The 18,739-nt window shown below is 38.1% G+C and overlaps 1 protein-coding gene across 1 annotated transcript in view; it reads right to left on the bottom strand.

Moving 5' to 3' along the window:
- The window catches only part of ALDH1A1 (aldehyde dehydrogenase 1 family member A1), a 53,725-nt gene that overhangs the window by 12,337 nt on the left and 22,649 nt on the right, over positions 1 to 18,739 (bottom strand). The window contains exons 3-9 of the mRNA XM_037140348.2: positions 18,565 to 18,705; positions 15,874 to 16,003; positions 13,980 to 14,041; positions 12,505 to 12,633; positions 10,631 to 10,744; positions 6,222 to 6,324; positions 5,452 to 5,636 (exon numbers count right to left, since the gene is read on the bottom strand). Of these exons, the coding sequence (XP_036996243.1) occupies positions 5,452 to 5,636; positions 6,222 to 6,324; positions 10,631 to 10,744; positions 12,505 to 12,633; positions 13,980 to 14,041; positions 15,874 to 16,003; positions 18,565 to 18,705 (864 nt within the window). The remainder of the gene's footprint in view (positions 1 to 5,451; positions 5,637 to 6,221; positions 6,325 to 10,630; positions 10,745 to 12,504; positions 12,634 to 13,979; positions 14,042 to 15,873; positions 16,004 to 18,564; positions 18,706 to 18,739) is intronic.

The raw sequence follows: 18,739 nt of genomic DNA, 5'->3' as shown, positions 1-18,739 counted from the left end.
CATTTATTTACACTAGAAGAAATGCCTATTACTAATCAAACATGATTGCCTAGAAACTGTAGTCCAACTGAAATAAAGAGTGAGAAGAGGAAAAAAGACTTTGATACTGGGTTGAATTAGACATGGCAGTTGGACAGCAGATGCTGCGGGACTCGAGAAGGACTCCCAGACCTCTTTTGGTCCTCCCTCCTTATCAACTCCTCTGTCTGGGTCCGTGCTGACCACAGCCTGGCCATGCTCCCCAGTCCTGATCCCCCGGGGGCAGTCACTGGGTCTGGTTTCAATTTCTGGCCTGATAGTTACCATCCTACTTCACTAAACAGGCTACATCTAAACATGTGACAAGAACTACAGAACTTAGATGGTTTGTTGAATAATATTTTTATAAGGAGAAAAATGAGTGCAGAGTTTTGTCTGGGAATACCAGGAGCACATCTCTCTCCTCCATGCACTGGAATTGGCATTACCTGTTGTCTCAATTCCTGTGTTCGAACATTAAAAGATTGGGTAACTCTTGGACTCCAAACCACTGGTGAAGACTGTTTTGTCTCAGGTAAGACCGAGGTTAACTTTTAAAGGAAAACCTTTAGAGATCAAGGAGTTAAGGTGAGGGCCTCTTGCCAGTCTAACTTGTCTTTTTCCACTACTTGAAAAACGTTCTTTTCTTCCTTGACTCTGTGATCTCTCTCATCTTCCAAGGCCCAATAAAAGCTTTTCTAAAGTCCTAACTGCACACAACTCAGCAACCATAGCCAATTACATTAAATGCTATTTGAAACTAGAAACTATTTTCTAAAATTGGCACAATATTCAGTACAATGTTGCTCAATACTCCACAGTCCACAATATTTAACGGAGTATTCCCAAAAGAAAATCTTCCTTCACTTCCACAGATTAAGAAAATTGCAGTGTTGGTTTAATAAGAAGTGATATTTAAATTAGTGCATAATATTTACTACAACCAGACTAATAAGTGAGATTAGGCACCTTTGCCTGGCGAAGATATTCTAGATTATCAATAAATAGACAAGCATTTGTATACTTCCACACAAAGCTTTTCTGGCCTATTTCAATATATTTCTCTGCCTATGCTTCCAAAAACCATGATTTCTTTTTTTGTTGTTTGTTTTATCTCAGGATGTGTCAATATTTCCCAAGTCAGAACTTTTCTCTGTCTATGACCATAGTGGATATTTGGAGACAATGGGGTTTCTGATTATGCGCTAGCGTATAGAGGCTGAAAGGATTTGTTTGCTAGAAAACTTATATGATAACTAACTTCTAAAAATACAGGAATCTATATTTTAATGTCTGGTTGCTGACAATGTGGTCATACAACCACAGCCCCAGCACTGCGTTATAGTAAAACATGCTTGCTGGGCCTATGAACCCTAATAAAAGAGACACCTATTGAGAAAAGCTCCTGGTGCTTAACTGGAATTGAGGACCCATGGACAAAGCCAAAGGGGCATAGGGTTGAGGGTGGGAGTGGGGGTGGGTGGGGAGGGGGTAAAATGAAGAAATTGTATTTAAATAACAATAATAAACAAACAAACCATAGCCTAGCAGCCATTACTACACAGGGTCCTCTCCGGCAAACTGAGTTTCAGAGAGAAGCCTGCACTGAACTGCCTGCCTCCTGAACTCTGTTTCTTCTGGGCAAGCCAGCCCCTATAAGGGAGTTTCTGGAATTATATTTCAAACAACAGGACTGAGATTTCTCCTGACCAGTTGAAGTTGCACAGCTATAGTTCCATTAGCATCTTCACCAAACCATCAGGGATGCTCCATTCTGACCAATCAGGACAGTGATGTTTGGACCAATCAGACTATGAAGATCTGGAATCCTCTTTTCCATGAGGATGAACCAATCAGGGACCAGAGGTGAAGGCTTCTCTTTATATAAGCCAGGCCCCCTCTGGCTTAGGAGCACAGTTTTCCTTTCCACCGAAGAGAGAAGCCTGTGTTTCCCTGGCTCAAGCTGAAACACCAAAGAAGTCTCACTGGAGTAAAGCAAGGACAGGGGAACAGAGCACAGCAGAGTGGTCTGGCAGGAGAGGGGACTTGCCCAAGGGCCACCTCACAGCTAAGCTGTTCCATAACTGAGCTGTGACTCTGTTGAGCTGTTCCAGGGCCATGCTGTTCTCACACCCATGCAGTATCACAGTCGAGCTGTTTGCACTGGACAAATTAAGCTTCTTCTCTGAACCCAAAATTAAGGATTCCTGTTGGTGTTGAATTGGCACCAATGATCATGAGTTGATAAGCCCCACTCCAGACCTACCACATCACATTGCATTTTCACAAGATACTCAGCTGGTTCAAATACATAGAAAAAAATGGAGAACATTGCAGTAAAGTTTAGGACTACTGACAGAAGTTTTCTGTTATACTTAGGAACATACTCAGTTTGGTCTGGCTACTTTTGATTTACCATTAATATAAAATGTCAGAAGGTTTCAGATGGACCATATCTGAACTTGGCTTTCCTTTCAGACCTCAGGAACGTCTCAATAATGCTAGGATGTAGCAAGGGCTCTTTACTGTGTGATGGGCCTTTATTAGGTCATGGGTTAGTCTATGAAAAGTAATGGGGCATGACCAATAATCTCAAAGTACATATTGTGATGTGTTTGTGCAAATTCTTTGACTCCTTGGGATTGATGGGTTGATAAAGAAAACAGATTGAGAAACAACACCGACACATCTCAAATTAAATAGAAACTGTCAACCATCGAGAGCCATGAAAGTAGATATATAAAGTTATTGACCTGTGATGATAACTGTCACCATAGGCATAAATGAAAGCACATTATTTTCATTTATTTAACAGGAATTTGAATACATACTGTGAACCCAACACACAAATAGATACTTTATATAAATTATCTCATCTCAGTGCACAATGGCCCTTAAAATTAATATCATTATCTCCCATTTTATAGATGAGAAAACAAGGCCTCGGGGAGGTTAGGTTTTAAATCCAGTCTCTAACTCAAAAGTCCATCTCTTTACACCAGGCCAAGATGAGACACTATTGTGATGTTGGCACATTATGTGGATATCATCAATCCTTTTCCAAATGAAAATACTCATTTCCACAATTTTTAAGTAAATGCATATTTTGTCTATGAAATCAGATTGGAAAAGCACTTTATCAGTTAAGAATTTAGCCGTGATTGGTGTGGCTGAGTGGATTGAGCACCTGCCTGTGAACAAAAGGCTGTCCCTACAATCCCCAGTCACAGCACATGTCTGGGTTGTGGGCCAGATTCCACTGTAGGGGGTGCTTGAGAGGCACTCACATATTGATGTTTCCCTCTCTTTCTCTCTCCATTCTCCTTTCTCTAAAAATAATAAAATCTTTACAAATAATAATTTATATGCTATCTCATGTTTATTCTAGAGCTTAGTGAATAAATGTCTCTTTCTAAAAGCTCTTTCTTATGACAACAAATGAGTATTTTTAAGAGTAAACGAGCCCCAAAGGGCTTTTCAGCCTTTTACTTCTCGAAGTCCCAAGATATCTACTTATTCTTTTTCAATGCAACCTGTGATAAAAATCTGTTCATTTATAGAAATTAAAGTCTTGTATTAAGCAGTAAGATCACTGGATTATTTACTTAAGAATTCTATGAGTAAACATTTTCTTTTATTATATTTTAATTTCCTTCTCTTAGAAATTATAATATATACTAACAGATCCCTAATGGGGGAAAGTATTGCCCAACAATATTTAATGTTAAGTATCTCGGGTATTCTCTTCCCACCTGTTTTCTTGCCTTACCTTTCCACTTGCCCCATTCTTAGCCTTCCTTTCCTGCTTTTCCCTTAACTTTATCTATCTATCTTTTATCTATATATCATCTTACACCAGTATATTAAATAGGAAGTAGGAAAAGTGCTTTCATTTGCATTGATAAACGTATAGATAGATATTTAAAAAGAGCAGTAACTACAACTGAAAATTTAGAACCCCATTTTTTTTTTTTAATAGGAGACAAGTCAAAATTGAAGTTCAGGTATGTCTCGGCATTTAACTGAAAAGTCATCAAATATGATCAAAAGCAGCAACTATTTCTATGTGCTCATTGACTCCAAGATAAATACAAAGTATAAAAGCATAATGTTCAACAACTTATTACTTTATTTGCCAAGTATTTTTGAGTTTTATGTCTGGATATTTCACATTGCTTAACCTTAAGATTTTCCTAGTAGGATATCTTGCATGAGCAGAGAACTACAAGACAGCCTTTTAACTTATCTTAAGTATAAACACCATGAGGTCGGGTAGCATAACCTTGTGTTTCATATGGCATTGTCAGGCACCTATTCCACGGTTTAGCTGATAGTTGTGTTCAATGAATTTTGGTTAATCAAATTTAGTTTTGGTTTAGTGAATAAGTTGAGAATAATGTTCCCCCCCCCCCAAATCAACAGTGTTGAACAGTGTATAAATTTTTTAGTCAAAGAATAATATTCTTTAGTCAAAGAATAAAGCCTCTGAGCTTAACACGTAGAACCTAGAGCAGCCCTATTGACATTTTGGGCCAGATAAATCTTTGTTGTGAGTTCTCCTGTGCATTGTAAGATGTTCAGTACCCTCTCTGGCCTCTACCTACTAGATGCCACTAGAGCCCTCCTCACCGCCAATTGTGACAACTAAAATGTCTCAAACAATGCCAATTATCCCTTTGGTGGGGGGCAAAATTGTCCCTCACTGATCTAGATCAAGATCTCAAAGGGCAAGAGTAAAATTAGAACCAACAGTCCAGGAGCTTCCAACAACAAATAATAAACAGAGAACGGGGCAAGGAAGAGGAAAAGGTGACATTTGGATAAGAGGGAGAAAGAGTTAGAAAGAGAGACATTATTATGTCTCTCTGGGTTCTAACTAGACATAAGGGGAACCCTGGAGGAATAATTGGTCTTTAACCAGTAAAAGGAGAAGTTTGCTACAAACCCAGGAACTCAAGACCTTTAAGGACACTTGGGTCACCATTAGAGTAACTACAGACAATGGAGGGAATTTAGAGACATGTTAGATGCCTCTGTTTGTGGGATGGAGGCTGAGACAAAGGACTGATTCTGAGGCAGAAATATATAAGAGAAATGCAAGAACTTTGAAGTGAACAGAGAACTGTGTATAGAAATCAGGAGGCATGCAGGCTGGAAAAAAACAAGAAATTTGTATCATCTGTTGTTCTTTTTTACATCTTTTATCCTCAACATGACTCTTAAACTTTTAGACATAAAAACCAGGCAACACAAAGACAGGACATTTTCTTCATTGTTGGGAGCTAGATTAATTATTTTTTAATCAAACCAATACAGTGTTGTCACCTAGGAAGACACATATCTGGGAAGTAATATTATTCAATAAAGAGTAGTCCTAAAAAGAACACTTTACTCTTGTCCCTGGTGAATGCTATCTCTTTATTTTATACTCACCTGAGGGCCTTGATTGACTCCTGGGGTGAGAGGATTTCCAAGAACATACTTTTTAGCCCGTTCAACACTCCGTCGGACAAACTCATCGTAAATGGATTCTTCCACAAAAAGCCGGGATGCAGCTGTACAGCATTGGCCCTGGTGGTAGAATAACCCGTGGTGTGCAAATTCGACAGCAGTGTCCACTGCAAGGAAGACATTCATGTTAAAGAAGAGATCTTTTTATGTATTTTATACATATTTCTCAGAGGTGATATGGCGACACAGAAAAACCATGAGTCATGTAGTCAGATACTGATTCAATATACTCTACTCCTTATCATCCAGGTGACAAACTAACTTTTCTAATCCTTTCTGATTCTGAAATGATAGTAACAAATAGTAAAATCTGAATAAATGTGCTTGTTGGCCTCAGTTCAATATATCTGAGGGTATCTCACTGTTCTTAATGTGATATTAATATTTAAAGGTATGGAATTTAAAAATATATATTATGGCTCCTAAATGTGAAACAGTTAATTCATCAAGAGTTCACCTGGGTAAATAGTGATTTATTTGAAACCAAAAAAAATAGTGTCTCTGTTAGATTTATCTAGAGTTACAATTTTAGGACAATTTGAGAGATGCTCAAGAGTATTTTGGACCCTGAGTAATGCCTTGCACCTTGGCATTAGAAGCAAACCCTTTTGTAAATTTCAAGTTCACTCTGTGACCTTACCAGACACCAAAAAGGATGAGGGGTGAAACATGAGCAAGTGGCTTCTACTCACAGTCTGCATCAGCAAACACAATGCAGGGGCTCTTGCCGCCGAGCTCCAGGGTCACCCTCTTCAGATTGGTTTTCCCAGCAGCTTCCTTGATCAATTTGCCAACCTGAAACGGAGCATTACAAGAGAGGAGGCTTAATCTGCTCTCATGAACACAGGCTTAGTTAGCATTTTAAATTCGTATGAAGTGTGTGTCATCATTAAAGGGCATTTTTCAAGATTTGGCATCTTCATATGTCAAAGGCTCCTTCATCCGAGCATAACTACATGGTGAATCAAAAAAGTGCTCATGAGGAGAGAGATAAAAAATACAAAAGCTAATCTTGATATACATGGCTAGATGGGAGGTTCTTTTTTCATTTTAAGCAGAACATCTTTCTACTGATAGATTTAACATTATCTTCCTCCAACTGTAACTTATATAATGTGACTTTCTATCTTCTATTGACATCTAGAAAACTCTGTCCAGACTAAATGGCATTTCAGTCTCTCTCTGTTCCTCATTAGATGCTCAATGACCTGGGCTGCTTCCAATCCTACCCTTCCTTTGGGTCCACCTCTTGTCTGAGCTTATTTTTGAATCCTTTTCTGATGACTCTAGGTGGACATGACCCATTCTTCCTCTGACCTCCCACGGGACCATCATGAGGACTCTTTCAAAGTCTCCCTCATACTGCATTATTTGTTTAGATATCAATTCCCAAACAGACGTCACCTCCTTTATAGCAGTGACAATATTCTATCTCTGCATACCTCTTCTCGGCATGATCTATCACAATGGGCCCACTTAACTGTTGATTGACTGACAGACCTTTTGCTCTCTCCTATACCTTTGAATAGTGGAGTAGGAAGAAAGAAATTGGATCTGCACTCTGTGTGGTTACTTCAGTTAGTTGGAATCCTACTGTTCTGGTTTCTTCTTTAATGCTAGCTGCCTCTCTTCAAAGAAAGACATTGTTTTATTTATTTATTTTTTTAATGGATCTCTTCCCAACAAGATTATTTTCTGTACTTGTTCTTATTTCCTATCTCTGAAACCTGGCTTGTATGATAGCTATTATACTTTTTTAAATTAAAGTCTTAATGCTCTAAAATGATCATTGTGTTTTTTTAAAAAAGAGGATTCATTTTAGTTTGCTTCTTTTATTCTTTGTCTCATTTCCTTCTTGACACATCAGATTTTAATAAAAAAAGTTTCTATCCCAACTGAACAAAGATAAGTAGACGCTTGCTGAATGTATGTTTAAATTTTATGTGGTTACTGAACTGACTACATTACAGAGCAGAACATTAATTAAATTGCTGATGTTGTCACCTTCTTTAAAGATTTATGGGACTAAATCAAACTCCTAAGATTAATAAAAGTAAACTAAAACTAGCCTTGCAGTGGGAAAACCTAACCTGAAATTTCTGTCGTATCCCATTTTCCTTCCATACATACTTCTTATGACAACCTTAAACTGAATTTTCATTTAAGGCAATTAAGAATTTCCTATTTCTTAGATAATATACCTTGCCTTTTGCATTTTGAATTTGCTATACATTTTTTTGCATCCTTTTTTTTTCTGTTCCCTTTATTTTCCTTAGAAAAGTTTACTGGAGAAATTTTACTCAAGTAGATAATATTTGTCTTGGGGAACAAAGTGAGATCAGAGGCATTCTTCTAACACTACAGATGTCACAAGAACTAGTCTGAAGAGCGGTTAGAGGTGTGAGTGAAGTAGGAAGATGACACCTTTACTCAGTGCCAGGTCAGATGGCAAATACGCAGGTTTGCTGGAGTTTTCCCCAAAGTACAGATAAGTCAAAACAAGAAAACATCCATTTTTTTTCCTACGATTTTCTTCCCTTAACTGGGAAAAATGTAAAAGTCCGTCATTTTCCCCAAAGTAATCTAGAATGAAGAAGCGATAAGAACTCTTAAGATTATGGTAAACAGTGTGTGACTTGAAACTGTGGCCTGGCCAGGTGGGGCAGAAGTAGCAAGTGCTCTTGAAAGTGTTTTTAACTTATTGTATCCACCACTAGGTGGGTTGGATTCTGTTTTAAATGAATCCAGTGGGACATTAAAATTCAGGCCTTGCCAGAAGCATTTTTAGAATGAGATTCATTGCTACGATCACCACAAGAAATGTAATCCATAGCTTGCTTCTTTTATGGCATTTGGTAAGTTCCCCACCTGCCAGGTAACAAACCTGAAGCTAAAAGAATTCAGAAAGATTGATTTCTTTGTAGCTTCGCAAATCATCTTAGGCAACTTAATTTTTTTGATACTTATTTAGAAGTAGTTAACTGTGCTGGTTTCTGGAGATAATAATGAATAAGACAGTCTTTGTATATAGTCAGCAAAGAAGAGAGTATATAAGAAAGCAATGAGCATACACTATAATAATTACACATTATGGACAACAGGAACACAGATGGGGAGTTTTAAAATTCAGGGTGCCTCTGGGACTGCAGTGAAAGCCAGAGAGGAAAAGCCAGAGAGGGGACATGGTAGGAACCACCTTATAGTAGACTGTGGTCTCTTATGAGGAAAATCCTGGAGGAATGAAAAGACACATGGCATGATTAGGAAGTGATTGTCTCTGCCCTCACAACTCCTAAACCAGTGTGAGACATAAAGGAATGGAGGAAGGAATAAAGAAATGGAAATGCATAGAGAACACACATAAAAACTGTGCCATTTCCTAAGTACTCGTTGGGGTACTAACTGTTTTACTACTCATTAGCTCATTCAATTTCATTCTGTACTACTCAAAAAGGTAGACATTATTATTTCCATTTGACAAATGAAGAAACTCAAATTTAGCAAGAATCCTTAACTTTTGGAAGACATACTACGAAGAGGGGTAGAGTCAGAATTTGACCCTGGGTGTTTCCTAGTCTTCTACTCTCAAGGTTTCTTTGTCAGTAGGCAAAGTGTCCCCAGAATGCTCTAGGGGTTCAGGGATGAGCCAAGACTGACAGGCAGTGGTGCTGGAGGTGGGATCAGGGGAGCGTAGCCCCCAGCCCAGATGAGCTGGAGGAATGAGTGGCCGTGCGATCTGGAGCTGGAAATGTGCACGGGGTACCTGCAAAGATGGGTCTAGAATGTTAGGCTGAGAGAGTTGGGCCTTCCGGCCTTTACCTGCTCTGCTATGATCTCAACCAGTGACCTCACCATTTTTCAATTTCTGGCCATGTCTTGAACATTCCCAGTTGTTTTGCCCGCAGAATCCTGAATGCGGGTTTGGCTTTCCCTTACCTCAATTATGGGTTTGCATAATGCAAACCTTTTCTACTCTGTATCTATTTAAAAAATAAACAAGAAGGACCATATATTCACCTTATTTTTAAGAGACTGAGAAAAATAAAATTTGATTTTATACCATTTGAGTTCTCTATGAAAATGTTTCTTTACATTGGAGTGTGTAATCGGAGTATAAAGTAGGACGATTAGTTTTTCCTCAGCATCTAGAATGTTCTTGTCTTTTGAGCTTCAGGAAGTTAAAAAAAGTAACCATTGTTCAAACCCAGGGCAAGTCCTAGCCCCCATTCAAACACTGTTATCCCTTCAGCACTCCCTACAGCACTTCATACACATCTTTCTGTTTCATCACATCCTGCCTCATTTCTCGTTCATGCCAGCAGCTTTCCAAGAAGAGGTTATTCTAGCTCTTCACCCTCTATACTGTGCATTATGTTTTGTATTAAATATCTGACAATGTCATATAATCTTATAAAATTACTCAAAAAGTTTTTTTTCCTTCATACAGTATGATTTCACCACTTTCTTTCATTTGCGATAGAAAATCATCTCAACCGGTGGGAACCCTTTCTCCCAAACTCCACCTTCCAGCTGACCTCCTCTTCTCGCCCTCCTTGCCTCTCTTTGCCATGTCCATGGCTGAGGCCCTGTTCTTTAACCAGGTGGAGCCAAAGAGGCAGAAAAGTCAGTCTAGGCCGGCAGTAACATCCAGGGTAGATGAGCTACTGGTCTTTCAGAATGATGATAGAAGAGAGAGCCCCAGATAAGGAGTTAAGGGTGAGGCCCTGCTATTTAAGTTTTATAATCTACAGCTTTGTATTATTCATACAAATCATTGTAGCCTAATTTATATTTTCTATGGTAAACTGTACCTAATCATATAACAAGGTCTCACTGGTCCTATTTCTCATCAGGGAAAGTAACGAATACAAAGGAAACAGTCCACTCCAGTCTTTCTAAGTTGGTAGTAGGTATTTTGTTTCATCTCAACTATATCTGCTTATGTTCTATAAACACATTTGAAGGTTAGAATGAGAAACAAACCATTAGCATGAAATTTGGTTTTAAGGAAATGTCTGTGTTAAAACAGTTTAATAAAACATGCTTCTGACAGCGGGAAATGCAGACATTCTTAACTGCCGGCCTAAGTAGATGACGTTACCTCTGTAGATCCAGTGAAGGCCACTTTGTCCACATCCATGTGAGACGAAATGGCAGCCCCTGCCGTTGGGCCGTAACCGGGGACGATGTTCACGACTCCAGGAGGAAACCCGGCCTAAAGGACGCAAGAAAAAGTAGTGAGGGTTTGTTCCCATGAAAAAAGAGGAGAGCGTGGGATCGAAGCTGCCACTTCATTAACCTTATGAGTTTCTATACCAAAGAAGATTCACGTAAGTGGCTTTACTAGTAGTACTACTACTATTATTGTTTTTTATCATTTGTTAACCCACTTAAAGTAACCTCCAGGGTTGGTTGCATTGTTGAGGGACCATTTCTTTTCATGGTCTGTTTTGACTTTCTTGAGAGCAGGGATCCAGTGATAGCTGTCTCAAATTGCATAACAGTACTATGAGAGGAAAATATGTATAGAAGTGTTTCATAAATTACTCATGTAAAAAGAAAGCAAAATCAAGAAGTTAAAGGGATCCCACATTTTAGTTTCTAGCTGTTGATTGTTCAGGGCATATCACCTGGGTTGCAAATTTCCATGGCCATTATTTAATGAGTATAGATGAGAACCATCATGTATTCATGATTAAGCTGCACTGATTGATTTTATTCTTATTTAAAGAATCATCAAGTAGAAAACAGTGTGGCAAGTGACATAGGCACATTAAAAATTGCATGTTATTTGCATCACAATACCTTGATATTTCTTTTCTTTTTTTATTGTTGGCACTATTACAGATGGCCTTCATTCCCCTCTCTTCTTTGCTCCCTTTAACCAAGCCTGTGCACCCCTTTTTTAAAATTTTATTTTTTCAATTATAGCTTACATTCAATAATATTCCGTATCACTTTCTGGTGTATAGCATAATGTTTAGACAAGCATATGCTTTACAAAATGTTCCCCCCGATGTTTCAAATACCCACCGGGCACTAGACATAGGCTTTACAATATCATTCACTGTATTCCCTATGCTGTACTTTACATCTTTATGACTATTTTGCAACTACTAATCCATACTTCTTACTCCCTTCACTTTTTTCACTCAATTTCTCAAATCTCTCCTCTCCTGCAACTATAAATCTGCTCTTTATTTTGACTTTTTAAAATTTGAAGTGAAGAGTATTTTTATTTTTTAAAAGATTTTATTTATTTGGAGAGAGGGGAAGGAAATGAGAAAGAGAGGGAGAGAAACATCAATATGTGGTTGCCTCTTATATGCCCCCCACTGGGGACCCAGCCTGTAACCTACAGATGTGCCCTGACTGGGAAATGAACCAGCGACCCTGTGGTTCGCAGCCCATGCTCAACCCACTGAGCCACACACCAGCCTGGGCTGAAGAGTATTTTTAAAATATGGGTTCAGTATTCCTAAATTTATGTTCCTAATGACTAAGATGGTACATTTAGAGGAAACCACAATAAAAAAGAGAATCATGGGTAGATGTGTTTAAAATAAGGTGGCCCAATATTACCAGCAAGCATATCAGCACAGAGGCCTCCAAACCTCAGATGGCCTAGTTTAAACAAATTTGCAGAAACTCCAGGCCATTTGTGGCAATTATAAACCAAAGTTATATCAATTTTAACATGAATTGGCATTCATGAGAATTGGGATAAAGAAACCAAAATGGGATCACGAGGTGACTGACATGAAGCTTTAGAGCCTGGCTTCCTGTCCCATTTGGGCAGAGGTTCATTTGGATGGAACAGCAGCAGAGACCACAGCCACAGCCGTGCTGGTGTATCTGCACCACTGGACAGGAATGGTGCACAGGTCATGAAGTTTATAGTAGCAGCCAATGAGGTCTTCCTATTGTAAAGTAGGACTCCTGAGTTTTGTTCATGTTTTGATTTCGGAAACTTACCTCTTTTATTAAAGATGCCATGTGAAGAGCAGTGAGAGGAGTTTGCTCTGCCGGCTTGATAACCACAGTGTTTCCGCAGCTAAGGGCAGTCCCTATCTTCCAAATTAACATAACCAACGGGAAATTCCACTAGAAAGCAATAAGTAACAATAGAGTCTTTGTATTGCTGAAAGTCACATTCACTAATCTAACTCATGCATTATACACTTCCTGTAGATGTTAAATAATAATTGTAGTGGTTTTGTTTAATCATCTGGGGTATTCTAATTAAGTTCATTGCCAAAAGGCAAATCATAAATGCTAAGAAGTTCCAAAGAAACCAGACACAGAACAGGGGCAGGAGGAAGCTGCAACATGTTATCAAGTGCTGTTATATTAAGCTTTTTCTATCAGGAAAAAAAATCATTGCATGGTTTGAAAATAAGCCTTACTATTAAACATGCTACAAGTTATCTGTAAATGTTTATAAATGTGATTATTCCTCTCTCTGTATGTAGGCCAACTATTGTAACTATTTACCCGATAATATTATTTGGTAGCATTTATTTCTAAGACAAAGACAAAGACGTCTAGGGTCTGAAGGCCAAGAGCTTGGTTCAAATCTCAGCTCAACCACCAACAAGCCATGTGAATCAAACAAGTTGCATGCTCTCTCTGCATGAGTTCATCATCTATAAGGGTTGATACAAGTCTTCTCTACCTCAGAAAGTTGTCCTGGGGAGTCATAGAGAAAGGGGGCAAAATACAGTGACTAGTTCTTCATAGGAGGGCAGTAAATGTTAGCTATTAATGGTATTTGGGATTGTGCAGTTTTTATAGACTTGATTGGAGTTTTTGAACTAATAAGAAATTTCATTCAAAATGTTGGTGCAGAAGATGTCATTATTATTCCTCATCTAAAACTTTGGGACATCTTACCATCTTTCATTTGGCCTTTTGAAGACGTCAGCAAAAGTGAAATCATTTAGCTAGTTTCCTATTTGCTGGGCTTAAAAGAAAATCTCCATGATTTTGCTCAAAATACTACCTTTTCTCAGAGGAATTTGAAGTGTCACAGCCCCTTATCTAAAGTGAGGATATTCCATACAATGCTCCAGTAGTTTCCTCTATTTTAAAAAATTCACTCAGCATTTGAAGTGAGGTATAATACTGCTTTTTAAAGATAAAGAGTCTCAAAAAGAGTATATAATACAACATTTAAAAAAATATTGACTAAAAGGTCAAGATTTTTTGATGCTGTAATATCGAAACACACTTGGAGATATGCAGTGTATAGATAAGTTTCTGGACTATCCAATTCATACGCAAGGAGTTCAGTCACAGGGAGATCCAAGTTTGACACTTACTACATTGACCTCAAATTTAGCAAATATCTAAGTGCCCATTTGTACTGCAGAAAACTTCATTACCAAATGAAATAAAATTAGAGCTCACTTTCTTTTTAGGATTGAAAGTTATATAGGAAACCAACTTACAGGAATGATCTGGCCACACACACCAATAGGCTCATGTCTTGTGTAAGTAAAAAAGTTTCCATCTGGAAAATAAAACACATAGTCCTTTACAGACAAATGACATTTGACATTCATGAAATATTAGTTTGGATCTGATGTGAGAGGAAGGTATAGACAACAATAACAAAAAAGGAGATATCTCCAACTATTTACAAAATAAAAATTTGAGCCTTTAAATAGTAATTTGAAATGAGAGGAACCATAAAACTAAATTAGGCCAGGACCAAACTGCAAAAATGGAAAAGATCTGAAAGATATTTAATTCTACCTTTCATCATATAGGACAGTTTTCTAAACCATCCTTATTCTCCAAGTTTCCTTTCTTTCATGAGAAAGAAACGTAAAAGTTATGTGACTAAGAAAAGAACTCTTAAAGTTCTGTTTCTGGAAGCTCTAAGATCTACCAGTAATGATGGATTTTTAAAAAAGATTTTATTTACTTACATTTTAGGGATAAGGGAAGGAAGGGAGGAAGAGAGGGAGAGAAACATCAACGTGTGAGATACATTGGCTGGTTGCCTCTCACACACCCCTAACTAGGGAACCTGGGTTGCAACCCAGGCATATACCCTGACTGGGAATGGAACCTGCAGCTTTTGGGTTTGCAGGCTAGTGCTCAATCCACTGAGCCAGGGTGGAATTTTTTAAGTAATATCATTTAAACAATGGTAATATTTAAAAGCAGCAGAATTAGAAATACATCTTCTTACAAGCAATAACTCTTTCCTATTGGTTTGTTCTAAAATGTTTTTTGCTTGTTTGTTTGTTTGTTTGTCTACCAAATTATAAAAGCAAACCCTCTTAATCCATGAAGAAGATGCCTGAAGCAAAAGGCACCTTTTTTTCAGTCTGGATTTGATTTATTCCTAAGCCTCAAAATTTGAAGTGGTCACCCTGAGGTCATGTTGTGCTTTATGTTCTCCAGTCTAGTTCTCACAAAAGCTTCTCGGTTATCATAGCAAGAAGGCTCCTTATCAAAATCTATTGGTACTACAAATGCCTTCTGCCATTTTGTCAAAGGGTTAAGTAAGAGTTTCTAAAATAGCCACAGGTGTTGGTATTACCATGGTCTCGTTCTCCCCTTTTAACTTCCTGGCTATCACTTATAACCTGGTGGATGCTCTAATTACATTGAAAATGCCCATCAGGGCCAGACCTGGAGGGCGCTGTATTCCTATAGTCAGTACATTGGTGTGAATCAAATTTTACTCATAATGTTTTCCAAAATGATGTTTTTTAAATATTTTCATCCCATTATGTGCATATTCTGCTAAAATACTGAAACACAAAATAAACCATTCACTCACATGGATCCTTAAATAGGGCTATAAACATAGTCCCATTTTGTTCTGAAGCTATTTGAAACAGTCAATGTGAATTGGTTTGTTTAACTAGCCTGTTGTAACTATACTGTTAGACTAGGCATAGAGGACCGTAATTTGACTCACACTGGAACATGCAAAATGGCTTAAATAATTATAATTTAGAAAGGGTATAAATGCCACTATTGGAATAAAACCCACATAAATAATTTCAGAGACCAGCTTTGAAAAGTTTGGGCTTGTAGAAAATTGCCTAAGTCAGTAAATCAGGAATAAGAATGTTCTCACTTTCCTATTTTCTAGAATATCTATTGTGTTATCTTCCGCACAATTACGCAGAAACAATTTCAAAAGCTAGTTGTGAATCTTAGCTGAACTTCCGGGTTCAGAAGTGCATTGTCTCAAAGTCAAGAAAAGACAATAATTTTGGTTTTTTGGTTGACATCTTTAAAAGGGAGTGTTTGGAATCACTCAACTCTGCAGTAATCTCCTCACTGCTACCCTCGCCCCAGTTGTGTGTCAAAGCTACTCACCAATAGGTATTGTACGACCCTGGATCTTGTCAGCCCACCCTGCACAGTAGCGTAATGTCCTTATGCAGCCTTCTAAATCCATCAGATATGCCTTGGCAAAGAGTTTCCCACCATTCATTGACTCCATTGTCTGAAAAAGAAATCGAACCCCAGATCTAGACCTCTGTAAATTTTTACAGTAAATATATATGAAGTCTCCCTAGAAAAAGTCAAACCATTGTTAGTATAACAAGAACAGTTTGTGCAACATTGATGTAACCTGGCAGCCAAGGAGAATGGACTGGAATGTGCATGTGTGCACAAGGACGACTTCACTGTACTAGTCAGTGGGGGTGGTAGATGCCATTGAGTGAGCATGTGTACTGTGTGGCCATTGCCTTCAAAATGACTGAGCGAGTAGCAATGAATCTACAACAAATTTTGCATTAAGCTTGAGCATTCCTCCACAAAATCTATTTGGATGACTGAGAAGGCTGAAGCTATGTGCAACTGGTGATTGGCAGCTTGTTCTGGCTCATACATGATGTCTCATGCAGAGTTTTTTGGCAAAACATCAATTCACCCAGGTTACTCAGCCCCTCTTCAGCCCCACAACTTCTGGCTTTTCCCAAAATGAAAATCACCTTTGAAAGGGAAGAAGTTTCAGACTGTCACTGAGATTCAGGAAAATACAATGGGGCAGCCGATGGTGATTGGGAGAACTGTGTGAGGTCCCATAGTGCCTACTTTGAAGCGGACTGAGGCAGCATTGTCCTATGTACAGTGTTTCTTGTATCTTGCATATTCTTTAATAAATGTCTCTACTTTTCATATTACATGGCTGGATACCTTCTGGACAGACCCTGTATAGTTAATATTTTGAATAATGATGTGCTTGAAAACTTTGGAAATAGAAGTCATTTTGTCTAAACTCCTCTTCTTAAAAAGGAGACAAAAAAAAGGAGTTAAAATGACTTTCTTTGATTTGCTCAAGGTCACCTAGCAAGATATGGATAGAAAGGTTAGTAGGATTCTGGTTTCTACACCCTGGTGCTTCTTCCATCTCTGTCTGAATGTCCTGCAAGTCATCAGCTCTCTAGGAAGTGGTCAAAATTTGACATGCACACAGCTAGTAAGGGGGCACCTAGTCTCTTGAGACTGTTCAGGGTTCCAACATCTCTCTTGTATAATACAAATGTGGGTGACAATTTAGTGTCAGTGACTATTGATAATGCCTCGATAAAAATTTTTTAATTTTGCATTCTGTCTGGAGAAAACCAATCAATTCACACAAAACTAAGCAGTCCCTGGATCTTTCACCCATGAGTTTCTACAGCAGAATTTTTATTATAACCTCCCAGCTTTGCCACTATTATCGTAATTATTTGAATGGTCAGGCTGTGAAGTTCAACATTTTCTAGTCTAGTGCCCTAGCCATTATAGGATGACCTCTCTCCTTTTTTCCTCCTTCTCTCAAGCAGAACTTTAATAAGCTGTTTGGAACCTAATATCCTCTGGGGCAGGAATGTACAGGTAATAAGCTCTTAAACGTGTTCCTCATCTGTTATACAATCTTCTGTCTCTGCCTTATACTGTACACTATCTCAAAATGTTATCAAACGTGGGTTTTGTATGCCTGTTCTTTTTCCCCCCTTAGGATCTTGTGCTGACAAAAGCAGTCAACACTGTACAATCCACAGATCAGATAAATAAGGGAAGCCAACTTTTGGCAAACTCTTCTTTTTTCCTACAGAACATTTTGGTCAGTGTCGTTTTACTGTATATATTGTCTGATTTCATAGTTTTGTACTCTTTGAATGTAATAAATGGTCTTTTGAGGAACCCTAATTGCTAATGTTGATTTTTAAAAATATGTAAGCCTCTTTGTTATTGCCGGTGTAAGATTCAAAAGGTAATAAAAATTTACTCTGAAACCTGATCTTAGTATTGGTTTGCGTTAAACTGGTTTCATTGTAACACCCAAATGAGAATACCAAGGAAGTAATCTCCCCCGTCCATTTCGTGTGCTGACTCATCTGACTGCTAGATTGTTACAAAAAAGTATGCATAAAGACATAATTTTTATAAACACATGAATAATTAAATGTTTTGTTTATTCCTCCCTTACCTTTCCACCTATAAAGAGTGGTTATTCCTCCCTTATCTTTCCAAACATAATTTGGTCAAAACCATTGTAAACATATTCATTTAAGGAAGGGAAAAAGTGGCCATTTATTAACTCTCTCAGAGGGCTAGATTAAGGAAAAATAAGATGGATTTTAGAGAAATATTTTGGGCACCTTAAAAAAACTGAGATTTCCTACTCAAAGACACCAGTGGTCAAGTAAATTAGAGAAATCCAGTATATTTTTCTTGGATATTCACACTGCATTTTTTCCCTGTTCATCATTCTGAGAAACTCCAGAGTAAAAGAAAGAAATATGTTTAATTTGTTTTAACTAGGGTTTTTTTTTGCCAGAGTTTAGACTATAGAATCTATTCTGGGAGTAGAAGTTAACATCATCCAGAATCAGAGTGCAGATTACTAAGAGTAAACTCAGTGGTGGTGTTCCTATATGAGCTAGTAGATAAATTCTCTTTGATTTCTTTGTAGAGTGTATGTAGTGATCGCTGAAATCAAAACAACTTGTAATCCAAACAATGAATGCTTTCTAGAGATCTCACAACCTGTCCACTTGGGTCAATACTTACTGCCAGCAGCAGGCGATCTCTCTCAACCAGATCAGCCAACTTGTACAGGAGCCGGCCCCTCTCTGAAGCATCCATAGTACGCCATGGGGAGCCAATCTGAAAAGCCTGGCGGGCAGCCTTCACTGCTTTGTTAACATCCTCCTGCAAGTCAAACGCAATTTGTTTAGCAGGTTAA

This window comes from Artibeus jamaicensis, unplaced genomic scaffold (genome assembly GCF_021234435.1).
Source record: "Artibeus jamaicensis isolate MK-2021 breed Jamaican fruit bat unplaced genomic scaffold, CSHL_Jam_final scaffold_1964, whole genome shotgun sequence".
NCBI classification, from domain to species: Eukaryota; Metazoa; Chordata; class Mammalia; order Chiroptera; family Phyllostomidae; genus Artibeus; species Artibeus jamaicensis.
The sequence above is the reverse complement of the archived record's forward strand: the minus strand, read 5'-3'. Positions and strand labels throughout refer to the sequence as shown.